Source organism: Falco peregrinus, chromosome 3 (assembly GCF_023634155.1).
Source record: "Falco peregrinus isolate bFalPer1 chromosome 3, bFalPer1.pri, whole genome shotgun sequence".
In the NCBI taxonomy this organism is placed as follows: domain Eukaryota; kingdom Metazoa; phylum Chordata; class Aves; order Falconiformes; family Falconidae; genus Falco; species Falco peregrinus.
This window is the reverse complement of record NC_073723.1, coordinates 14638203-14655433: the sequence shown is the minus strand read 5'-3', so window position 1 is coordinate 14655433 and position 17231 is coordinate 14638203. Positions and strand designations below refer to the sequence as shown.

General features: G+C 59.8%; 1 protein-coding gene and 1 long non-coding RNA gene across 2 annotated transcripts; one reads left to right on the top strand and one right to left on the bottom strand.

The window, feature by feature from the left end:
* The first annotated feature begins 56 nt into the window (after positions 1 to 56).
* MAF1 (MAF1 homolog, negative regulator of RNA polymerase III) lies at positions 57 to 11971 on the top strand. The gene is made up of 8 exons (XM_013297439.3): positions 57 to 335; positions 3340 to 3478; positions 6578 to 6706; positions 7557 to 7722; positions 8483 to 8604; positions 9144 to 9263; positions 9758 to 9874; positions 10133 to 11971. Exons 2-8 carry the CDS (start codon positions 3396 to 3398, stop codon positions 10152 to 10154), a joined length of 759 nt encoding a protein of 252 aa, XP_013152893.1. The 5' UTR covers positions 57 to 335; positions 3340 to 3395; the 3' UTR covers positions 10155 to 11971.
* Positions 11972 to 12093: 122 nt separating this feature from the next.
* LOC114011516 (uncharacterized) lies at positions 12094 to 17195 on the bottom strand. The gene is made up of 3 exons (XR_003553444.2): positions 17098 to 17195; positions 16142 to 16942; positions 12094 to 15946 (listed from the first exon to the last, which is right to left on the bottom strand). It is a non-coding gene; the product is annotated as an uncharacterized LOC114011516 (long non-coding RNA).
* Between the last annotated feature and the right edge of the window lie 36 nt (positions 17196 to 17231).

Here is a 17231-nt window from a genome sequence, read left to right as displayed (position 1 = left end):
TCCGACGGGGACGGACGGGCCGCGGGCGGGGTCTCGCCGCTTGTTGTCGTCCGGTGCCTGAGGAGAGGGTCCGCCGCTCGCTCGCTCGCCCGGCCGCCTGCCCGCCCAAGGGAAACTCCCAGGTCTCGCTCAGCCGCTCGCTGCGTCCCGAGCCGCCGGGGACATGTCGAGGTGGGCGGAGGCCCGGTGGTCCGGCGCCAGGCGGCGGACGGCGGCCGAGGCACACGCGCCCTCCTCGAGCTTTCCCCGGAGACGCCTCCCTTTACAAACGCCCCGAGCCTGAAGGAGCTGTCACGGCGAGGAGGCCCCGCCGGGACCGAGAGCAGGGAGCGCCGGTAAGCCCGCTCCCACCGCCGCCCCCCCATCCCCTGGCGGAGCCCGTGAGGACTACAGCTCCCAGCGTGCATCGCGGTCGGCGCGCGGCGCCCAGAAGCTCCGCGGCCGCGCGGGGCATGCTGGGAGCTGTAGTCCGCCGGGGGGGGCGGCCCGCCGCGCGGGGCATGCCGGGACGGCGCTGCCAGTCCCCGCCCGCCGGGCCCTGTCACCTTCAGGGCCGCGCCGGGGCCTGGCCCCGGGCCTTGCCCCGCCGGAGGCGGCTCTCGTCCCGCCGCCCGAGAGGACGGGCGGCTCCGCGGGGAGGCCGGCTGCTGGTAGCAAGCGCTCTGGCCCCTCGGGGCAGCTCTCCTGGCAGCCGGGCCTGTCTCCGCTTCCCCGTTTGTGCTGCCTGTGCCAGCTCCCCCAAACCCCACTCCTGCTCCTCCTCCTCCCCTTCCCCCCGTCGACAGGGTCCCCTTTGTGCTCCCCGCCAATGCACCTGCCTCCCTGTCAGGTAACACGAGGGTGCTAGGGCTGGGGAGAGCCCTGGGCTGGACCCCTCCGGTCATGGGAGGGGGTGGTCGCCTTCATCCTGAAAAGGAGAGAGCTGGTATTGGCAGGTTACTTCGCTTACCCTAAATTACTCACTTCGAGTTTTCCTCCTTCACTGTTGAGTGCTTCAGGTCACCTATTACCTCACCAAGGCGCTGCTTCTGCTGGCTTTTACGTGAGTTGGCTTGCTATGGGTCCTGCTGCCTGGTCCCCAGTGGCACCGAGACACGCCATGAACCCCCTGACACCTGAAGCCCTTTAGATTAAGCTGGTTTAAATCTACAATTAGCCCTATGCAACTTCTAGGATGTTCTCAGTTGTGTTTGCTATGCGCTAAATCTGCTGAGGTGAGGAAGGAAACCAAGCTGTGGTTTCAGGGCCAGGCATCACCTGCCTGGTGTTGAATGGCATAGGCACCGTAGCTGGCAAACCTCTCAATGCCAGTGGGTGTTGCCGTGCCAAAGTGCGGTTGAACACCCCATTTAACACCTTTTGACTGCATCTTGTGTTAACGGTGCTTTTATTCTGCTGCCCAAGTTAGCGTCTCCGCCTGTACTGGGGAGAGAAAATCTATATCCCATAAAATTCCGGCTGTGGATGAAGCAATGCATTGCCTTCTGGTGTCGGAAGCAGGCTGAGCTTTTCCTTGCCAAGGGGCTCATGTTAGTCCTTCCCCACCTCATCGTTGCCAGGTCTTCTGCTCCGCTCCAAAACGGCCTGGCACATTGTCCTAGCTTCCCCCCTAGAGCAAATCTTTGGTGGGAAACCACCAGCAGCTCTGGATTTCATGGTGTCTGTGTCCTTTCTCTGCTGACAGCAGCTTTACGGAGTGCAAGGAGCAGAGCTCACTGCCTTCATGCAGCTCCTGCTTGCTGGGAGCTCTGCCTGCAGAACAAGGGGTTGGGTGCTGGGGCAAGTTTCAGCATCCAAGGGACCTGTTGGCTCGTGGTTTCAGAGCAGCAGCTTTGCTTGACCAGTGGGACTGCTCCAGGCTGCTGTTTTGTTGCCAACACTGAAGTTACCCACTGCCTTTTGCATCGCTAAAGAGGTGTTTGAGCACCAGTATCTGCACCAGCGGAGGGAGATGTGCTTGTGGTAGGAGGGTGCCCCAGAAAATGTTCTGCTTTCTACCCCTGGTCCTTGCAGATTGGCATTTTTTTTCCCCAGTTTTCCCTTCTCCATCTTCCCAAGTCTGTTCCCAGTGAGAGGACAGCGTGGGTTTGCCAGCCCTCGTTGGCTTGGGCTGTTCTGATCGGTGGCTCAGGGTTGCAGTAAATGCTGAAGCTGCATGGTGGAGACAGTGTGCACTTTAGTGCTGCTTTGAAGTGCACATCATCAGGTCTAGTCAACAATGGGTAACGTCATGGTAAGAGTATCCCTGGCCCTGCTACAGTGTCAGTGTCGCACTCGTGCAGCAGCATCACGCTCACGCAGCGGTGTCATGGTCACGTAACGGTGTCACAGTCACACAGCATCCCCTTATCACCTGCAGTCCTGAAACCAAAGGGCCAGGAGTCGTTCCTTTTCCGACCCCATCGTGGTGCCCAGGACAGAGGTGGGGACATATCTTGCCTGCATGGCCTGGAAGGGGCTGCTGCTCCTGGAGAGCCCTGGCGTCGCTCCCTGAGAGTCCTGGCATTACTTCCCTGCCTGTTTACAGCTTCTCCTGTTACAGTCCCGCAGAGGCCGAGAGCTGGGGAGGGATCATGGGGCTGGAGGCCGCTTTCCCCCTTCACATCCAGCCATCTGCCCATCCCTGTCCCTCCAGGGCAATGCCGCCCTACATGGAAATAGTAGCTGAAGGCTGCCGTTAACCAGTTAACTGGGGCTGCCGTTAACCAGTCCCAGTGTCGGTCCTGCTCTTGGCGGAGGGCCCTGACAGACCAAAGAGGAGCAGCTCCCTGAGGGGCTGCCCCGCTCCTGCTGCCGGGGACCACCCTGGGGCTTGGTCAGGGTGTCTGTGTCACCCCCAGCCTGCAGCAGAGCGAGTGCTGTGTGCCCTTCCCCAGCTTTGAGGGAGAACAATCCGGCCCAAAAAAAGCTGGTGACCTTCAAAAGAGAGGAGGGGAGCTTGGGAGCTCCCTGGCAGAGTGCACTGCCAAAGCAGTGTGGGCAGAGCTGGTGGGAGGTGATGTGGGCAGAACCCCCGGCACATGGCGAGTGCCGTGGCTGAGCTCGCTCTTACTTGTGCAGGTGAAGTGGAGCAGCAGTGCAGAGGATGGGATCGGATGGGAGGCATGAGTGCTCATCGGGCCATTGTCACTTTTTTTTTCCCCTGGCCCAGAAGAGGTGTGGGCTTCCTGAGTTTCCCGGTGCACTGCCTCTGCACAGCCTTCTGGGTGTAGAATTGTTTCAGTTGGAAAAACCTTTAAGATGATTGAGTCCAAGGTCCTGCAGGGCTGTCCAAACCACAGCCCTGCTGTGCAACCCAGGCTGCTCCTTCCCCACCTGCGAGGGTCTCTTTCTTTGCAGGATACGCACACTTTGCAGCAGCTGTTGCACAGGGAATCGCTCTGGAAGTCGAGACAATGAAGCTGTTGGAGAACTCAAGTTTCGAAGCAATAAACTCCCAGCTGACAGTGGAGACGGGAGATGCTCACATCATCGGCAGGTGAGCGCTGGTAGAGCCTAGTCCCCAGCCCAGTCAGGAGCCTGGCGGGCATCTGGTCCTGGGACGAGGGCTGTGTGGGGCACGCCTGGCCCCCAAATGGGGTGTGAGGTGTGATGGGACGAGACACGAGGTGTGAGAGCCCAAGCGGTGGTTACAGCCAAAAAGGAGACACACCTTGTACGTATAAAGCCAACTTACTGGTGTAATTGAAATTAATTGGTAATCTTCTTACTCATTCTTAATCAAGGATTGTTATTAGTCTACATTAGTTACTAGAGAGAACAAACGATAATGCCGTCAGGGTACTCCTGTACAGAAAAAGCCTCAGCAATAGTAATAACACAATTTAATTGTAACACGCACATGCGCTTCTTCATTTCAGTCCCTTTTTCTGAGATAATGCTCCCCTCCTGCTGCTCTTAAAGTCAGTGGCTTCATTCTGCTGGGGAGGGTAATGGGTGAGCTGTCAGCATCCATGTCCTTTCCTGGGAAGAAGATAATGTTCACGTTGGTGATTTCTCCTTCCTCGCTGTAGTCCACGTGGTGTCATTTTTATAGGTTTGCTAACACGCTTTGACACCTTCGTTCTTCCTTGGTCCACAGCTCTCTGTTACAGCTGAATGTACTCCACGTGGTGCCTTTTTTGTACGTGTAAAACTATTCTTTTGTCCCCTTTGCTGCCCCTAAAACCAGTTTTGTCCCAGCCCAGATCTCAGTTTCTCTAGCTGACCACTGGTGAGCTGCTCCTAGCTTCCTCCTGTGCCAGCCTGTGCCCTGTATCGTACCACAGCTGCCTGTGCTTCTCCACGCCGTGCCTCCCCCGCTCCAGGCTGCCATACACAGAGTTCCTCTATGCCCTTACACCAAGAGCCCTGAATGTCCCGTTTTGCACATAGCAGTTGCCTGTCACTCTGCCTACGGTGGTGGTGACTCCTCACAGACCCAGAATGCGGTAGAAAGCTCAACTGCAGGCACTTGGTCATGTGGAGAAGCACTCCCATGGCCAAACGATGTAAGGGAAAGCTGGAGGCGCCTGGGGGAGGCTCGCGCAGAGCAGGCATGGCAAGCCTCTGCCCCGAGGCCTTGCAGCTCATTACACAGCTCAGCTGCAGAGGTGATGCTGTGTTACAGGGCTATGTGGTGACAGAGGTTCTGGGGGCTCTTGTGCCTGAGGCTGCTGGTCCTGCAGGTTTTCTGGGTGCAAATGCAGACTGGCTGAACATGGTCATTTCTCTTTGCTTTGCTTATGAGGGACGCGGGTGCCGAGGTGGACAGGAAGAGCGATTGATGCCTCATGGTCTGCGGTTGCCACCCCTTTCCCTCAGTTGTTTCAGTGCTCTTCCCATGAGATTGCTGCTTAAATGCTGAGTGGCGTCTCCTCTTAAAATGGAGGATGGGGAATGGTCCACATCTGGTGCTGGTGGGTCTGGTGGCTTTGAGGAGCTTCTTCCTACAGTCCTCGGTCTTCTGTCTGGGTCCTGCTGACCTTCAAGCAGCCTCCTGAGGAACTCCAGGGAGGAGCGGTGTTGGGATGATTTAAGGAACTTCCTTGCCGGTCAATGAGCAGCCCAATCAGCTGCAAATCTGGAAGGAGCTTTCTGCTTGAATTGTGGGTGTCATGTCTGGGCACATCCTCAGCTGCCCAGCAGTCTGTGGTGTTGTCTTGTCCCCCAGCTTCTGCTGGGCCACCACAGGCTAGGATCAGAAAAGCTGATCGCCTTGGGGGAGACCAGAGTGCTTTTTCATAGTTTGTTGTTAGAATCATGCAATTACAGGATGGGTTGGGTGGGAAGGAACCTTTGAAGATCATGTAGCCCCCTGCCACAGACAGGGACACCTCCCACCAGACCAGGTTGCTCTCAGCCCCGTCCAGCCAGGCCCTGAATGTTTCCAGGGATGGGGCATCGATCCCTGCTCCAGGCAGCCTGTGCCAGCACCTCGCCGCCCTCAGCGTAACAAATTTCTTCCTTGTGTCCACCCTACATCTCCCCCTTTCAGTTCAAAGCCGCCCCCCGGTCCTGTCACCCCAGGCCCTGCTAAAAAGCCCGTCCCCACCTTCCTACAGCCCCTGTAGGCACCGAGTGGCCGCAGCCAGGTCTCCCCACAGCCTCCTCTGCTCCGGGCTGAGCCCCCCCAGCTCTCGCAGCCTTTCTCCGCAGCAGAGGGCTTCCAGCCCTCGGACCAGCTCCGTGTCCCTCCCCCGGCCCCGCTCCAGCAGGTCCCTGCCTGGCTTGTGCTGGGGACCCCCGAGCTGGGCGCAGTGCTCCGGGGGGTCTCCCCAGAGCGGAGCAGAGGGGCAGAATCCCCTCCCTCGCCCTGCCAGCCACACCACTCAAGGTGCATCTCAGGAGCTGGTTGGGTTTCTGGGCTGTGAGCGCACGTTGCGGGCTCACATCCCATTTTTCATCTACAATTATTCTTCCATTGGAGCTCTGGGCAATGGGACCACCAGTCAGAAAAACTTTTCAGGTACCTCTGATAGGGTCCTTTGGCCACTCCGCATGCACTGACGCTCAGGAGCTGGCAGTTGTTTCAGCTCAGGGTGACAGTGAGAGCTCCTGCCGGGCCGGCTGCAGGGGAGTTGGTCCTTCGCCAGCTCTGGACCTATTTTTGTTCCTGGCTGAGGGAATCCTTTTTGGGCTTACTGCTGGCATTGGTCTGGCTTGCTGTGCTAAGACAGGACACCACAGCGGTGAGGCACTCTTTCTGCCTTTCTCTTCTGACATTCCCATGCTAGCAGCGAGGTAAGCTGCAAAGTGGGACTTGTTGGGATGGCTCTGATATCCCTGGAAGAGCAGTTCGGCTCAGCCAGCCTATTCTGTGCCTCCCTGGAATTAAACTGCATCTCCATGTGTGCAAACATACATACATACGTGTAAATAAATGGGTTCATGGCAGCCCTGGTTGCCTTATGCAGAGCTAAGACCAGATGGCATGGCGAAGGTCGCTCCTGGGGACTGGAGATGCTTTCGCCATGCTGGCTGCCTCATCTGAGTGCCTGCCACCAACACGGTGCTGGGCCGGGACCTTTGTGGTGCTGCTGGCCAGGTCCCGCCGCTGCTGGGCTGGCCTCAGGTGCTGTGCTGTGTGTCTCTGCAGGATTGAGAGCTATTCGTGCAAGATGGCTGGCGATGACAAACACATGTTCAAGCAGTTCTGCCAGGAGGGCCAGCCGCATGTCCTGGAGGCCCTGTCGCCTCCTCAGACCACGGGGATCAGCCCCAGCAGGTACCACGGGCTTGGGGGGGTTGCCTGCCACGCTTTGTGCCTCAGGCAGCAGCATGTCTGTGGATGGGGGGGTGGGACACATTGAGGGAATGACCTCAGTGTTGGTAGCTGGCATTGTTTCTGTGGCCCTGGGCTGGAGGCTCTGCTTGTTCATAGAATCATGCAATTGTTTGGGTTGGGAAAGACCTCTACGAATATCGAGTCCAAATGTTAACCCAGCACTGCCAAGCCCACTGCTAAACCGTGTCCCCAAACACAGCATCTACAGTTTTTAAACACCTCCAGGGATGGTGGCTCCACCACCTCCCTGGGCAGCCTGTTCCAGTGTTGGACGACCCTTTCGGTGAAGGAACTTTTCCCAGTACCCAATCTAAACCTCCCCTGGCACGACTTGAGGTCGTTTCCTCTTGTGTTGTAGCTTGTTACTTGGGAGAAGAAACTGACTCCACTTCGTTACAGCCCCCTGTCAGGTAGTTGTAGGGAGCGATCAGGTGCCCCCCCCGAGCCTCCTTTTCTCCAGGCTGAGCACCCCCAGCTCCCCCAGCTGCCCTTCATCAGACCTGCGCTCCAGCCCTTCCTCAGCTCCGTTGCCCGTCTCTGGACACGCTCCAGCCCCTCTACATCCCCCTTGGAGTCAGGGGCCCAAGACTGAACCCAGGATTCGAGGTGCGGCCCCACCAGCACCGAGTACAGGGGGGCGATCGCTGCCTGGTCCTGCTGGCCACGCTGTTTCTGATACAGGCTAAGATGCGGTTGGCCTCCTTGGCCACCTGGGCAACTGCCGGCTCGTGTTCTGTGTTGGCCCAGGCTGTGCTGATGATGCCGCTAACCCTGCCGTTCTGCCTCTCAGGCTCAGTAAAAGTCAGAGTGGCGATGAGGAGGGACCCCTGAGCGACAAGTGCAGCCGCAAGACCCTCTTCTACCTGATAGCGACGCTCAACGAGTCCTTCCGCCCTGACTATGACTTCAGCGCTGCCAAGAGCCACGAGTTCAGCCGGGAGCCAAGCCTCAACTGGGTACGTGAGCAAAGCGCCCTGCGTCAGGACAGGTTCCCCTCGCCGGGGAGGCCTGCTGTGCTACCTGCCTTTGTCCTGGGAGAGAGGGCAACGTGGAGCTGGAGGGGGAGTGTCCAGTTCTCCAGGGAGCCCCATGGTGCTGCTGTGATGCTGGGTAACTGCTCTCAGGGCATACCTTGCTTCCTCCTCCAGCAGTAGGATGAGGCAGTCCTCATCCTTCCCAGGAAGAGGTTTTTCAACAGCTGTCCTGGGGTGTTTTCCTTTAGCAGACTTGCTCTTTGCTCTCCTTTGGGAACAGCCTCTTGTGAGCAGGGTTTTCCATGCCAGCCTGGGTTAGGCTGCTCTTTTCTGGGGCAGGTATTTGGAGGAAGGAAGGGTGAGGGAAGTGTCGGTGAGTCCTTCCTGCAGAGGACTTCCCAGCCTGCTGCCTGGTGCTTTTGAGGAAGCCCCACACTTTGCTGGGAGAGACTTGAGCTACGTGTGTCCCAGAGATCCTCTGATGGATTTTCCCTCTCCAGCCTTGTTTGCTTCCCTGCTGCCTGTCTCCTTGCTTCCACCTCAGGGCCCTGAATCTAGCACGGCAGTGCCTGGCCATCCTGCTTCTCCCCTTCCATGGTTTGTTGTCAGGCTCCGGTGTCTCCTCTTGCTGGAGGAGGGACAGGAAGGATGAGCTGTGTGGAACACAGGAGGGAGGTGGTGGAGAGGAGAGCAGGCAGCAACTCCTCTGCTCCTCTTATGGGGTCCTGCTTGGCCTCTCTAGGTGGTGAACGCTGTCAACTGCAGCCTCTTCTCTGCGGTTCGGGAAGATTTCAATGCCCTGAAGCCACACCTGTGGGATGCTGTCGACGAGGAGATCTGTCTTTCGGAGTGTGACATCTACAGGTAACGGGGCAAGCACTCACCCCTGGATCTGGGTCCTGGCCCCTTCCATGTGTGCTATGGCCTGCAGAGAAAGGGTTCTTTTTCAATAAAAGGTTATGGTTTTGTGTGCCCACCTGTATGTGTGTGTGAGAACCAACTGCTGGAGGAGGGCGGTGGTATCTCCTCACCGGAGCCCACCAGCTCCCAGCCAGTGGGTGGAGGGGGAATGGCTGCTGCTGTCCCCTCCCACGCAGAACATACCATAGCCATGAAAATCTGCGCCTCAGGCAGCAGCTTCGCTGGCTGGGTCTCACCCTCCTTCCAAAGCCAGCCCCGGGGGCCCAGGGTGGTTCCTGCCACCCATGCAGGCTGGCCAGCTGCTGCTGCCTGGCTCTGAGGACACTGACTCACTCCCACCTGCTCTCTGCCCACTGGGGCAGCTCCGAGCTCACCCCGTCTCCCCCTTTCCTCCCTCCAGTGTGCAGCTGGGGTGAGAACCAGGCTGGCACTGGGCGCAGAGTCTGGCACAGTGTTTCTCATGCCTCTGCTTGCTGTTGCAGCTACAACCCCGATCTGGATTCGGACCCCTTTGGAGAGGATGGCAGCCTCTGGTCCTTCAACTACTTCTTTTACAACAAAAGACTGAAGAGGATTGTCTTTTTCACCTGTCGTTCCATCAGGTCAGGCCATGTGACATCTCTGAAGTCACCTTAAAAAAGGAATTGTCTTGCCTGTTGGTAAGCAGTGTCACTGCCAGGGAGGAACCGCTGGCACCGAGCTGGGCCCATTGGGAACTGCTGTTCCGGTGCTGCCCTGGCGCCAGTGCCGGCGTGCGGGGTTGGCCAGGGTGAACGGAGCTCAACCAGAGCCCAGTTCCCTCCATCCTCCCCCGCTACGTATCACCAAAGAGCAAGTCAGTGGGAGCCATGGTCCCTCGAAATGGGTGGCCTTCACCTGGCTGCTGTACAGAGGGGCAAGTAAGGGGGGGAGGAACCCCTCGAGGGGCACTGCCTGCAGCCAGCCCCTCTTTCCCGTGGGCTCGATTTGGATGCAGAGGGGGCTCTGGGCAGGGATATAAGCCCGCTGGAGAGAGGAGTGGGATCTCCCTTGTGGATGCACTGACGCGGAGGGGTGCCAGCTGGGCACTTACCTTGTGCTGCCCTTTTCCCTTTAGTGGGTATGCATACACGCGCTCGGAAGCTGGCAATGAGCTGGACATGGATCTTGGTGAAGGGGACACAGAGAACAGGGACGCTGGCGACACCGAGAGCGGCAGCATCGAGGAGGACAGGTGTGTGAGCTTGGCGCTTCGGCTTGGCATGGTGTGCTGGCTCCCACTCCAAGGGGAGAGAGGCTCCGGTTCACGGGCCCGGCCCTCTGGGCCTGAAGTCTGCTCCGCTGCCTCAGGAGCCTGGCTGAGAGCTCAGCGGGGCCAAGCTGCTCTCAGGTGGAGCAGCAGTGCTGCTCCTGCTGTGCCCCCCGCTCTTGCTCTGCCTCCCCCTGCCTCAGCATGGCCATGGAACAGTAACACCTGTGTGTTCGGTTACAGGTTGCAAGTTATTTGCATGTGAGTTTCCAGAACCGCTCCCAGGTGCCTGGCAGCCCTGCCGAACCGCCCTTCTGCCTGCGTCCCATGGACAGGGCAGCCCTGAGCTCCCGAACTGCCCTTGCCCAGCAGCTGCAGCGTCGCTCTGCCCAACACATACACTGGAGTACCCCAGGCATCTTGGAGCACGACAGACTGAAAGCAGCTGCGGCGTCCTGGCTGAAGATACGTCCCCTCGCTCTGGTGCTGCCGGCCAACCTCCCCTTTCCCCTTGCTCGCGGCTGCTGCGGCACGAGCCGGGGCTTGCCGGACAGCTGTGTGGGAGCTCCAAGAAGCTTTGCTGCACTTTATTGCTGATCTCGTTGGCTGCACTGACCTGCAAACTCCTCGTGGCGCTGAAGCTGGGCTGGATTTCCCTCAAGCACTTTTCCATACTGGTTGTGACCCAGCAAACGCCATCCGTCCACAGCACCAGCAGCAGCAGAGGGACACCTCTGCTCAGCCTCCTCCAGAAGCAGTGTTGTTAAACTCCCCACAAACTGTCCTCGGTTCCTTCCCCGGGGAAGAGTCCATTTGTTTCAAAGAGGTTTGCTTTGCTCTTGCCCTCCCCCTGTGATTTTTCTCTGATGTTTTGGTTTGGTTGATTGGTTGTTTTTTTATCTTTGCTGGGTGGTGCCAGCGCCCTGCACTGCTCCTGTGCAGGGGTCTCCCACCAAGCAGCCTGGCGGGTGAATGCCAGACCAGGCACCTCAGCCTGCACCTCTCATGATTTTCTTTGGGGTTTTGGTTTTTTTAAACCACACCTGACTTTTGGTAGTGCGGAGGCCAGAGCATGACGGGGCAGCAGCCACTGCGCTGGGGCCCAGCTCAGCCCTTGCTGGGGGCTGCGGTATCTGGTTTTGTGTTGGGGGTGAGCTCAGGCCGTGGCGGGAGCCGGGTGCTGCCGCTCCCACCCGCCCTCCAGTTCAGCCCCATGTCCCCGCGTTCTCTCTGTCCCCCTCATCCTGCTGCTGTGGGGGTCAGCCCCCTGCTCTGCCCAGGCACCTGGAGTTTTGGGGGACGCAGTTCCCCCCGCTCTGTATTTCGGCAGGTGCCAGGGCAGGGCAGGGAGAGCTCAGCTGAGCACGCACAAACAAGGGGCAGTGACTGCCGCAGCATCTGAGCTGCCTCAAAACACATCCCACCCCCCAAGAGGAGCCTGCATGGGGCAGTGCCGCTGCCACAGGTTCTCACCCCACCTGTGGCTGCCTGTGCAACCCCTGCCCCTCTGTCTGGGTGTGCCTTGGGGGGGATCCCCCTCCTCCCTCCCACTGGGGGCCGAGCAGCTTAGAAGAGGCTGGCTGGGGAGGGGGAGTGGGTGCCCCAAAGCTGGAGGGCTTTGCTGGGGGGGGGGGGTCTGCCATGTCCCTGCCCTGGCCTGGGTGGGAGGTAGGAGGCTCCAGCTGCCGGCAGAGCAAGGCAGGGCCTTGGGGTGCAGAGGGTGGGCAGGCAGACAGACAGAGAGGTACCCCCACTCCTTCTGCTGGTGCCAAGCACACAGAGCTGGGTGCCAGCAGCAGCATGGTGTTACTGATGGCGGCTCTCCCTGGCTCCTCCCTTGCTGTAACTCCTCCAAAGCTTGCTTTTAAGTTGGGAGTTTATTTCCTTGTTGCTTGTCAGGACGGACCTGAGCCCTAGACCCCGCTGCCACCTGGCAAGGGGTTTGGCCCAGTCCTCTCTCTGCTGTCATTTGCCCCTCTACTAGCGTGCCGCTGTGGCTGCCTGCCCCATTTGCCCCCTGTCAGGGAACTTGGACTTCACAGCATAGCAATGTATCATTACACCAATAAAGTTTTTCTGTCATTCGCCACCACTTCCTTCGGGGACCCTGCGTGGGGGGAGCCTGTCCTGCTGCGGCCATTGGGGATGGCATCAGGCTGCGGGAAGTATTAGGGGGATGGGGTATGACCTGGGCTCCAGCCTGGCACTGAGCAGCCCCCACAGGGACACAGGCACAGAACTGGGGGTATGCTGTGCCCAGCACGCCACTGCGCAGGCGCCAGGGGCTCCCAGGGCTCTCAGTCTCCCCCAGGTCGCCACTGCCTCTCTCTGGGGATGCTGCTGGCCCTTCATCTTGCGGGTGTTGCACAGGGAGTGCCCAGAGCCCCCCAGGACCTGTCTGAGGCTGTGACCACAGCTGCTTGGCGTGCCACGTGTCCCCTATTGCCCCAGCCAGCTGCCTGCCCTGGCCGTTGTGGCCCTGGAGCCGGGAGGGTCTCTGGGACAGCCTGAGTTGCATCCCTGGTGTAGCTGCTGGCCCTGCCTGGCTCCGTGGCACCACGGAGCTCCCTGCCTCCGTGTGCCTGCTGGTGGGTGCTGGGCATGGGCCGGCCGGGGCACTTCCAGCATCTCCAGCTGTTCAGTGCTGAACCACCGGTGGGTCCTGCCCCACCCTCCCGATGCCCCCACAGCTTCTGGTGCTTCTGCTCAGTGCTGGCTGGGCACTGCCTGCCCTTAACAGGCAGGCTCGTTGTGTTCCTTCATTAATTAAAGTATTAAATACCACTGGTTGGACCGGCTGTGGCGGCACCAGCAGCATTGTGCTGGCTCTCAGGCACCATTAGGAAGGCACTGCCTAACCAAGCCCGCGGTGATGGCAGCAGAAACGGTGTTTTCCCTCCCTGGGAAGCGTGTCTGTCCCTCACCGCCCATCCCATCGAGCCCAAAAGGAGCAGCTGGGAGCCCACCAGCCTCCACTGGCACTGAGGAGGGGGCTTTACTCCCAAGAGAGCAACGGTGCAGCTCTGCCCACCTGTTCCTGGCACAGAAACCCTGTGGCTGAACCAGGGCAGGCTCTGCCATGCCAGGGCTCGTGCCGCGGGCTCTGTGCGGTGCAGAGCATTGTCAGCCCTGGCCGCAGGACCCCCCTGCCCTCTCAATGCGGCCGTGCAGCAGAGCGCATCCCCCAAGCACAGCCTGGGAAGGACCGCAGAGCTGGAGGAGCTCAGCGCATCTCTGAGCCATCACTTGGCTACTCGTGACCTGGTGTGGACCAGGGAGGTCCTGTCCCACTGGTGTGGCAGATGGGTTTGGTTTTTTTTTCTAGAAACGCCTATTTCTTTCAGTGCTCCTTCAGGGTGTCCTTCCCCCTCTGCCTTCTCCCAAGCAGCAGCAGCAGCAGGCTCCCTCTGACTGTTCGGTCTCTCTTCACTTCCAGTTACTACTTTATCCTCTGTCTTATGGCTTTATCCTCTCTTGAATCAGGTTTGGGGCGTTTTGGGTCTTCACTTGCTGGACATTTTGTAGGTTTTGGCTGAGCTGCCTTCATTTCAAAGGATATCTTTAAGCCAGAGTTCATGGTGATGTTCCCAGTTGATGCTGTGTCCAGAAATCCCGGCTCTGTGGTGCATGGCACACTGGGAACGCTGGGACTGGAGCAGCTGGCCAGAGACAGGCTGGTGCCGTCAGATGTCAGAGACCTCCAACCTGAAACATCAATATTTTTGGTATTAACCAGCCTCTGGCAAGATTTTTCCCCACAACTGCCATGTCTTTGCTACCTCCATCCGAGGAGGAACTGAGGCGACCATTACTCTGGGGTGTGAGGCTTGTGCTGTGGGCTCGCCCTATGTGGAGAGGAAGGCTGGTGTTTAACCTCTCATTAAAGCGGGACACTAACGAGCTGTTAGCGGGCAGACAGAGGCTGGTTGCTGGTGCATCACTCAGGCTGTGGTTCAGGAAGCGCCGGAGCTTCGGGTACCCAGGGAATGTTCAATGCAGCCCTGTAGTGCAAACCCTTCACATCTCGCGCCGGCAGTGCAAGTGTCGAAGCGGCAGAGCCACCTGGAAGCAGAGCAGAAATCTGGCTTTGGAAGGTCATAGCTAGTGAAGCACAGCTGCTCTAATGAGCACAGGGAGCTCCGGGATGCCCCAAAGCCTGGGCACAGCCTGGGACAGGGCCGGTGCAGGATGCAGGGGGCAGCTGAGGCGGCTGCATCCACATCAGGGCTCTGCCCGAGTGCCACTTGTGTGTACAGCCATCATTCCCAGCAGCGACTTCATCGTCTGCCCCAGGGACAGCGTTCCTTCATTGCCAGAGACTTGCCTGCACCGGCATCCTTCAGCAGCTCTCAGCACACCGGCACGGCGCGGGCGATTTGGGGCTGGGGGCTCCTCCCAGCCCTCAGTGGTGTGGATTTGGGTTTAGCAGAGCTCCAGCACAGCTCCAGCAAGCCCAGGACCCAGCTCAAGGCCAAGAGGGATGGATGTGGAGGCAGTGGGCAGGAGCAGCCCAGGCTCCAGCAAACCTGGCACGAGGGGATCGGTGCGTGGCTGGCACCATTCAAACCCACCTCCCTGCTACCCAGAGAAACAGATTTCCCAGAGCAGGACACATTGCCGAATTACTTCATTCTGGGACCCTGGGGATCAGCAAGTCCCTGACGAGTGGGGGCTTCCACAGGGATGCCGGGGCTGCTGGCCTGCGATCCTGCCTGGTTTCCTTGTCCCCCGGGTTTCCCTCTGGTGTGAGCAGCTGTCAGGGCGACCTGGTAAACCCACCGCAGCAATGGGCGTCCCATCAGGCAGGGCCCCCGTCGTGTGGCTGGCAAGCTGGGCTCTGGGTGGCCCCAGGGCAGGGGCTGCAGCTCTGCCCGTCCCCCCGAGGGGTGTGGGAGGGGAGCAGGAGCCCCCAGTGGTCCCACTGCTCCTCCAGACAAAGGTAGGAGCCAGGGCTGGGGCTGGACCTCCCTGCTGGATCGCTGGTTCCAGCAGGGCTTGTGGGTGGTGAACATCTCCTGGAGGGTTGGCAGGCAGTAGGCTTCTCCTGTGGGGCTGGTGAGCAGTGGGCTTCTCCTGGGGGGCGGTGGGCTTCTCCTGGGGGACTGGTATGCTTGTCCTGGAGAGCTGGTGGGCTTCTAGGGGGCTTGGGGGAGGCGGCATTTTCCTGGGGTGTTGGCAGGCAGTGGACTTCTCCTGAGGGGCTGGTGGGTAGTGGGCTTTTCCTGGGGGTCTCTGTGCATCACAGGCTGTTCACACGTGTGTGCTCAGCTCTCTCCAGAGATGCGCAGTGGTTCACGCACTGACCATGTCCTGCTGCCGGTATGGCACGGCACAGCACAGTGCAGCAGTAGGGGGTGAGGGGCTTTGCACCAGTACCAGGGCTGTCGGAGCCGAGACCCCCGGTGCCAATGCACATGCTGCCTGGCCTGCCCGGCTGCAGGCAGCTGAGGGGTCTGGAGAAGGACGGACCCTGCCAGCTCTTACCCTGGCAGCCGTGTGCACTTTGCCGGTGCCTGGGGGAGGCATGTCCCTCTCCACCACCGACAGCCACTTGGAAAAGCAGCCAGGGCTGCTCCTGCTGCCCTGACTCCCTTATTTAGGGCTCTTCCAGCGTGGTTTTGATGCTAAAAGAACCCTTTTATTCATAATAAAGCATCCAGCAGTGAAGGCTCTTTCCTTGCTGGCACCTCCTGACAGCCAGGCTCTGGTTGGCAACACCAGTGGATCAGGCAGCGGCTGCAGACCCCAATTTTGCCATACGCTTGAACCTTGAGGTATTTGGGCGATGACTGGGATGCCGGAATGCTTTGGAGGTGAGCTGGCTCCCCCCAGGCCCCTCCAGCAGCAGCTTTTCCATGTCCTGTGAGCCCCAACGTTATTGTCGAGGCTGTTGCGTTGGCGATGGGGATGGTTTGTGGTTGGTGTGCCGGCTCCCAGTGGAGCCACTCTCCAGGTACCGGTGGTGTGGGCAGTGCCTGTCTTCGGGGGGGGATGCCAAACCCCTGTGTGGAAGGGATGCCACCAGCCGAGGTGACAATGCAGCCAGGATGAGCGGCCCTTAAAGTGAGGAGGGAGCAAATTAATACTGCCAGTGTTCATAAACATGGTCAGCCTCATTAAAAGATCTTTGAGGAAGAAAAAGATGAGAATGGTGGTTTAATCAGTGGGACTTCCACAAGAAGTGGAATAATCAGAGCCACTTGCCACACGAGGCTGTGTCGGGCCCTGGGGCGTGGGGCTGAGATGCCGTACCTGCTGCCAGTCCCCAGCAAGGCTGAGGTGCTGAGGTGGGCCAGGATGTGTGCCTCCAGGATCTCCATGGCCTCATCCACGATCATCATCTGGGGCTGGAGGGTCTGCAGCAGTTTGCAGTACTTGGCAGCCCCTGGCACCAGGGACGAGCCACGGCAGGGTCCACCCAGCATCCCGTGGGACCTCCCCAGCTCCTCTGCCCCGGGCTCCTTGCCCACCTCCCTCCACCCCTTTGGGAGTGGGCACCAGCTCCACCAGCATCGGTGATGGCATCAGCAACACCACAGCACTGGTACTGGCACTGGCTCCAGTGTTGGCACCACCACTGGCACAGGAAGTAGCACTGGTGCCAGAAATTGCACCGGCACAGATATCGGCACCACCACTGGCACCACCAATGGAACCGGCACTGCCAGCACCAGCCGCAGCACGGTGCTGTCACCCATGGTCATCATCCTGATGATGTGGCTCTGAGGATGCACAGGTTCTCCTGGAGCTGGTGCTGGGCCACGCTCTGCTCCTACCCCTGCCCCACCAATGCCTCCTCCAGCGCCGTGCCACCGGCATGGGACAGGGTCACCGTGGGGGGCAGCTCGGGGTCGCCAGCATGCTGGGACGGGGACCCTGCTCTTGTGCTGGGGTGCTGTGTCAATGGCCTCTCCCAGCTGGGGACCCGCCACAGGTGGTGAGACATGTGGAGCTGCCACCGGCCGCTGAACCAGAGCTGCCAGAGGCCCGAGTGGGCAGGGGGCCATGGCATCGCTGTCCCGCAGCTGGTGGGCCAGTTGGGCGACCGGCAGACTGGGGACAGACAGAGGGACAGATGGCCCTGGGGGCGTGGGGGTGTCGTCCCCCCAACCCCCCCATGGACACCCGTGTCCTTCCGCACTGCCCTCCCACGGACACCCGTGTCCTCCCCCACCGCCCTCCCAAGGGACACCCGTGTCCTTCCTCACCGCCCTCCCAGGGGCACGCGTGTCCCTCCGCGCTCGCATTAGGACCCCGAGGCGCCACAGGCCCAGGGGGCGGAGCCCAGCCGGGCTCTCCGGCCGGGCCTCCATTCCCAGAAGACCTTTCTCCGGAGGGCCCT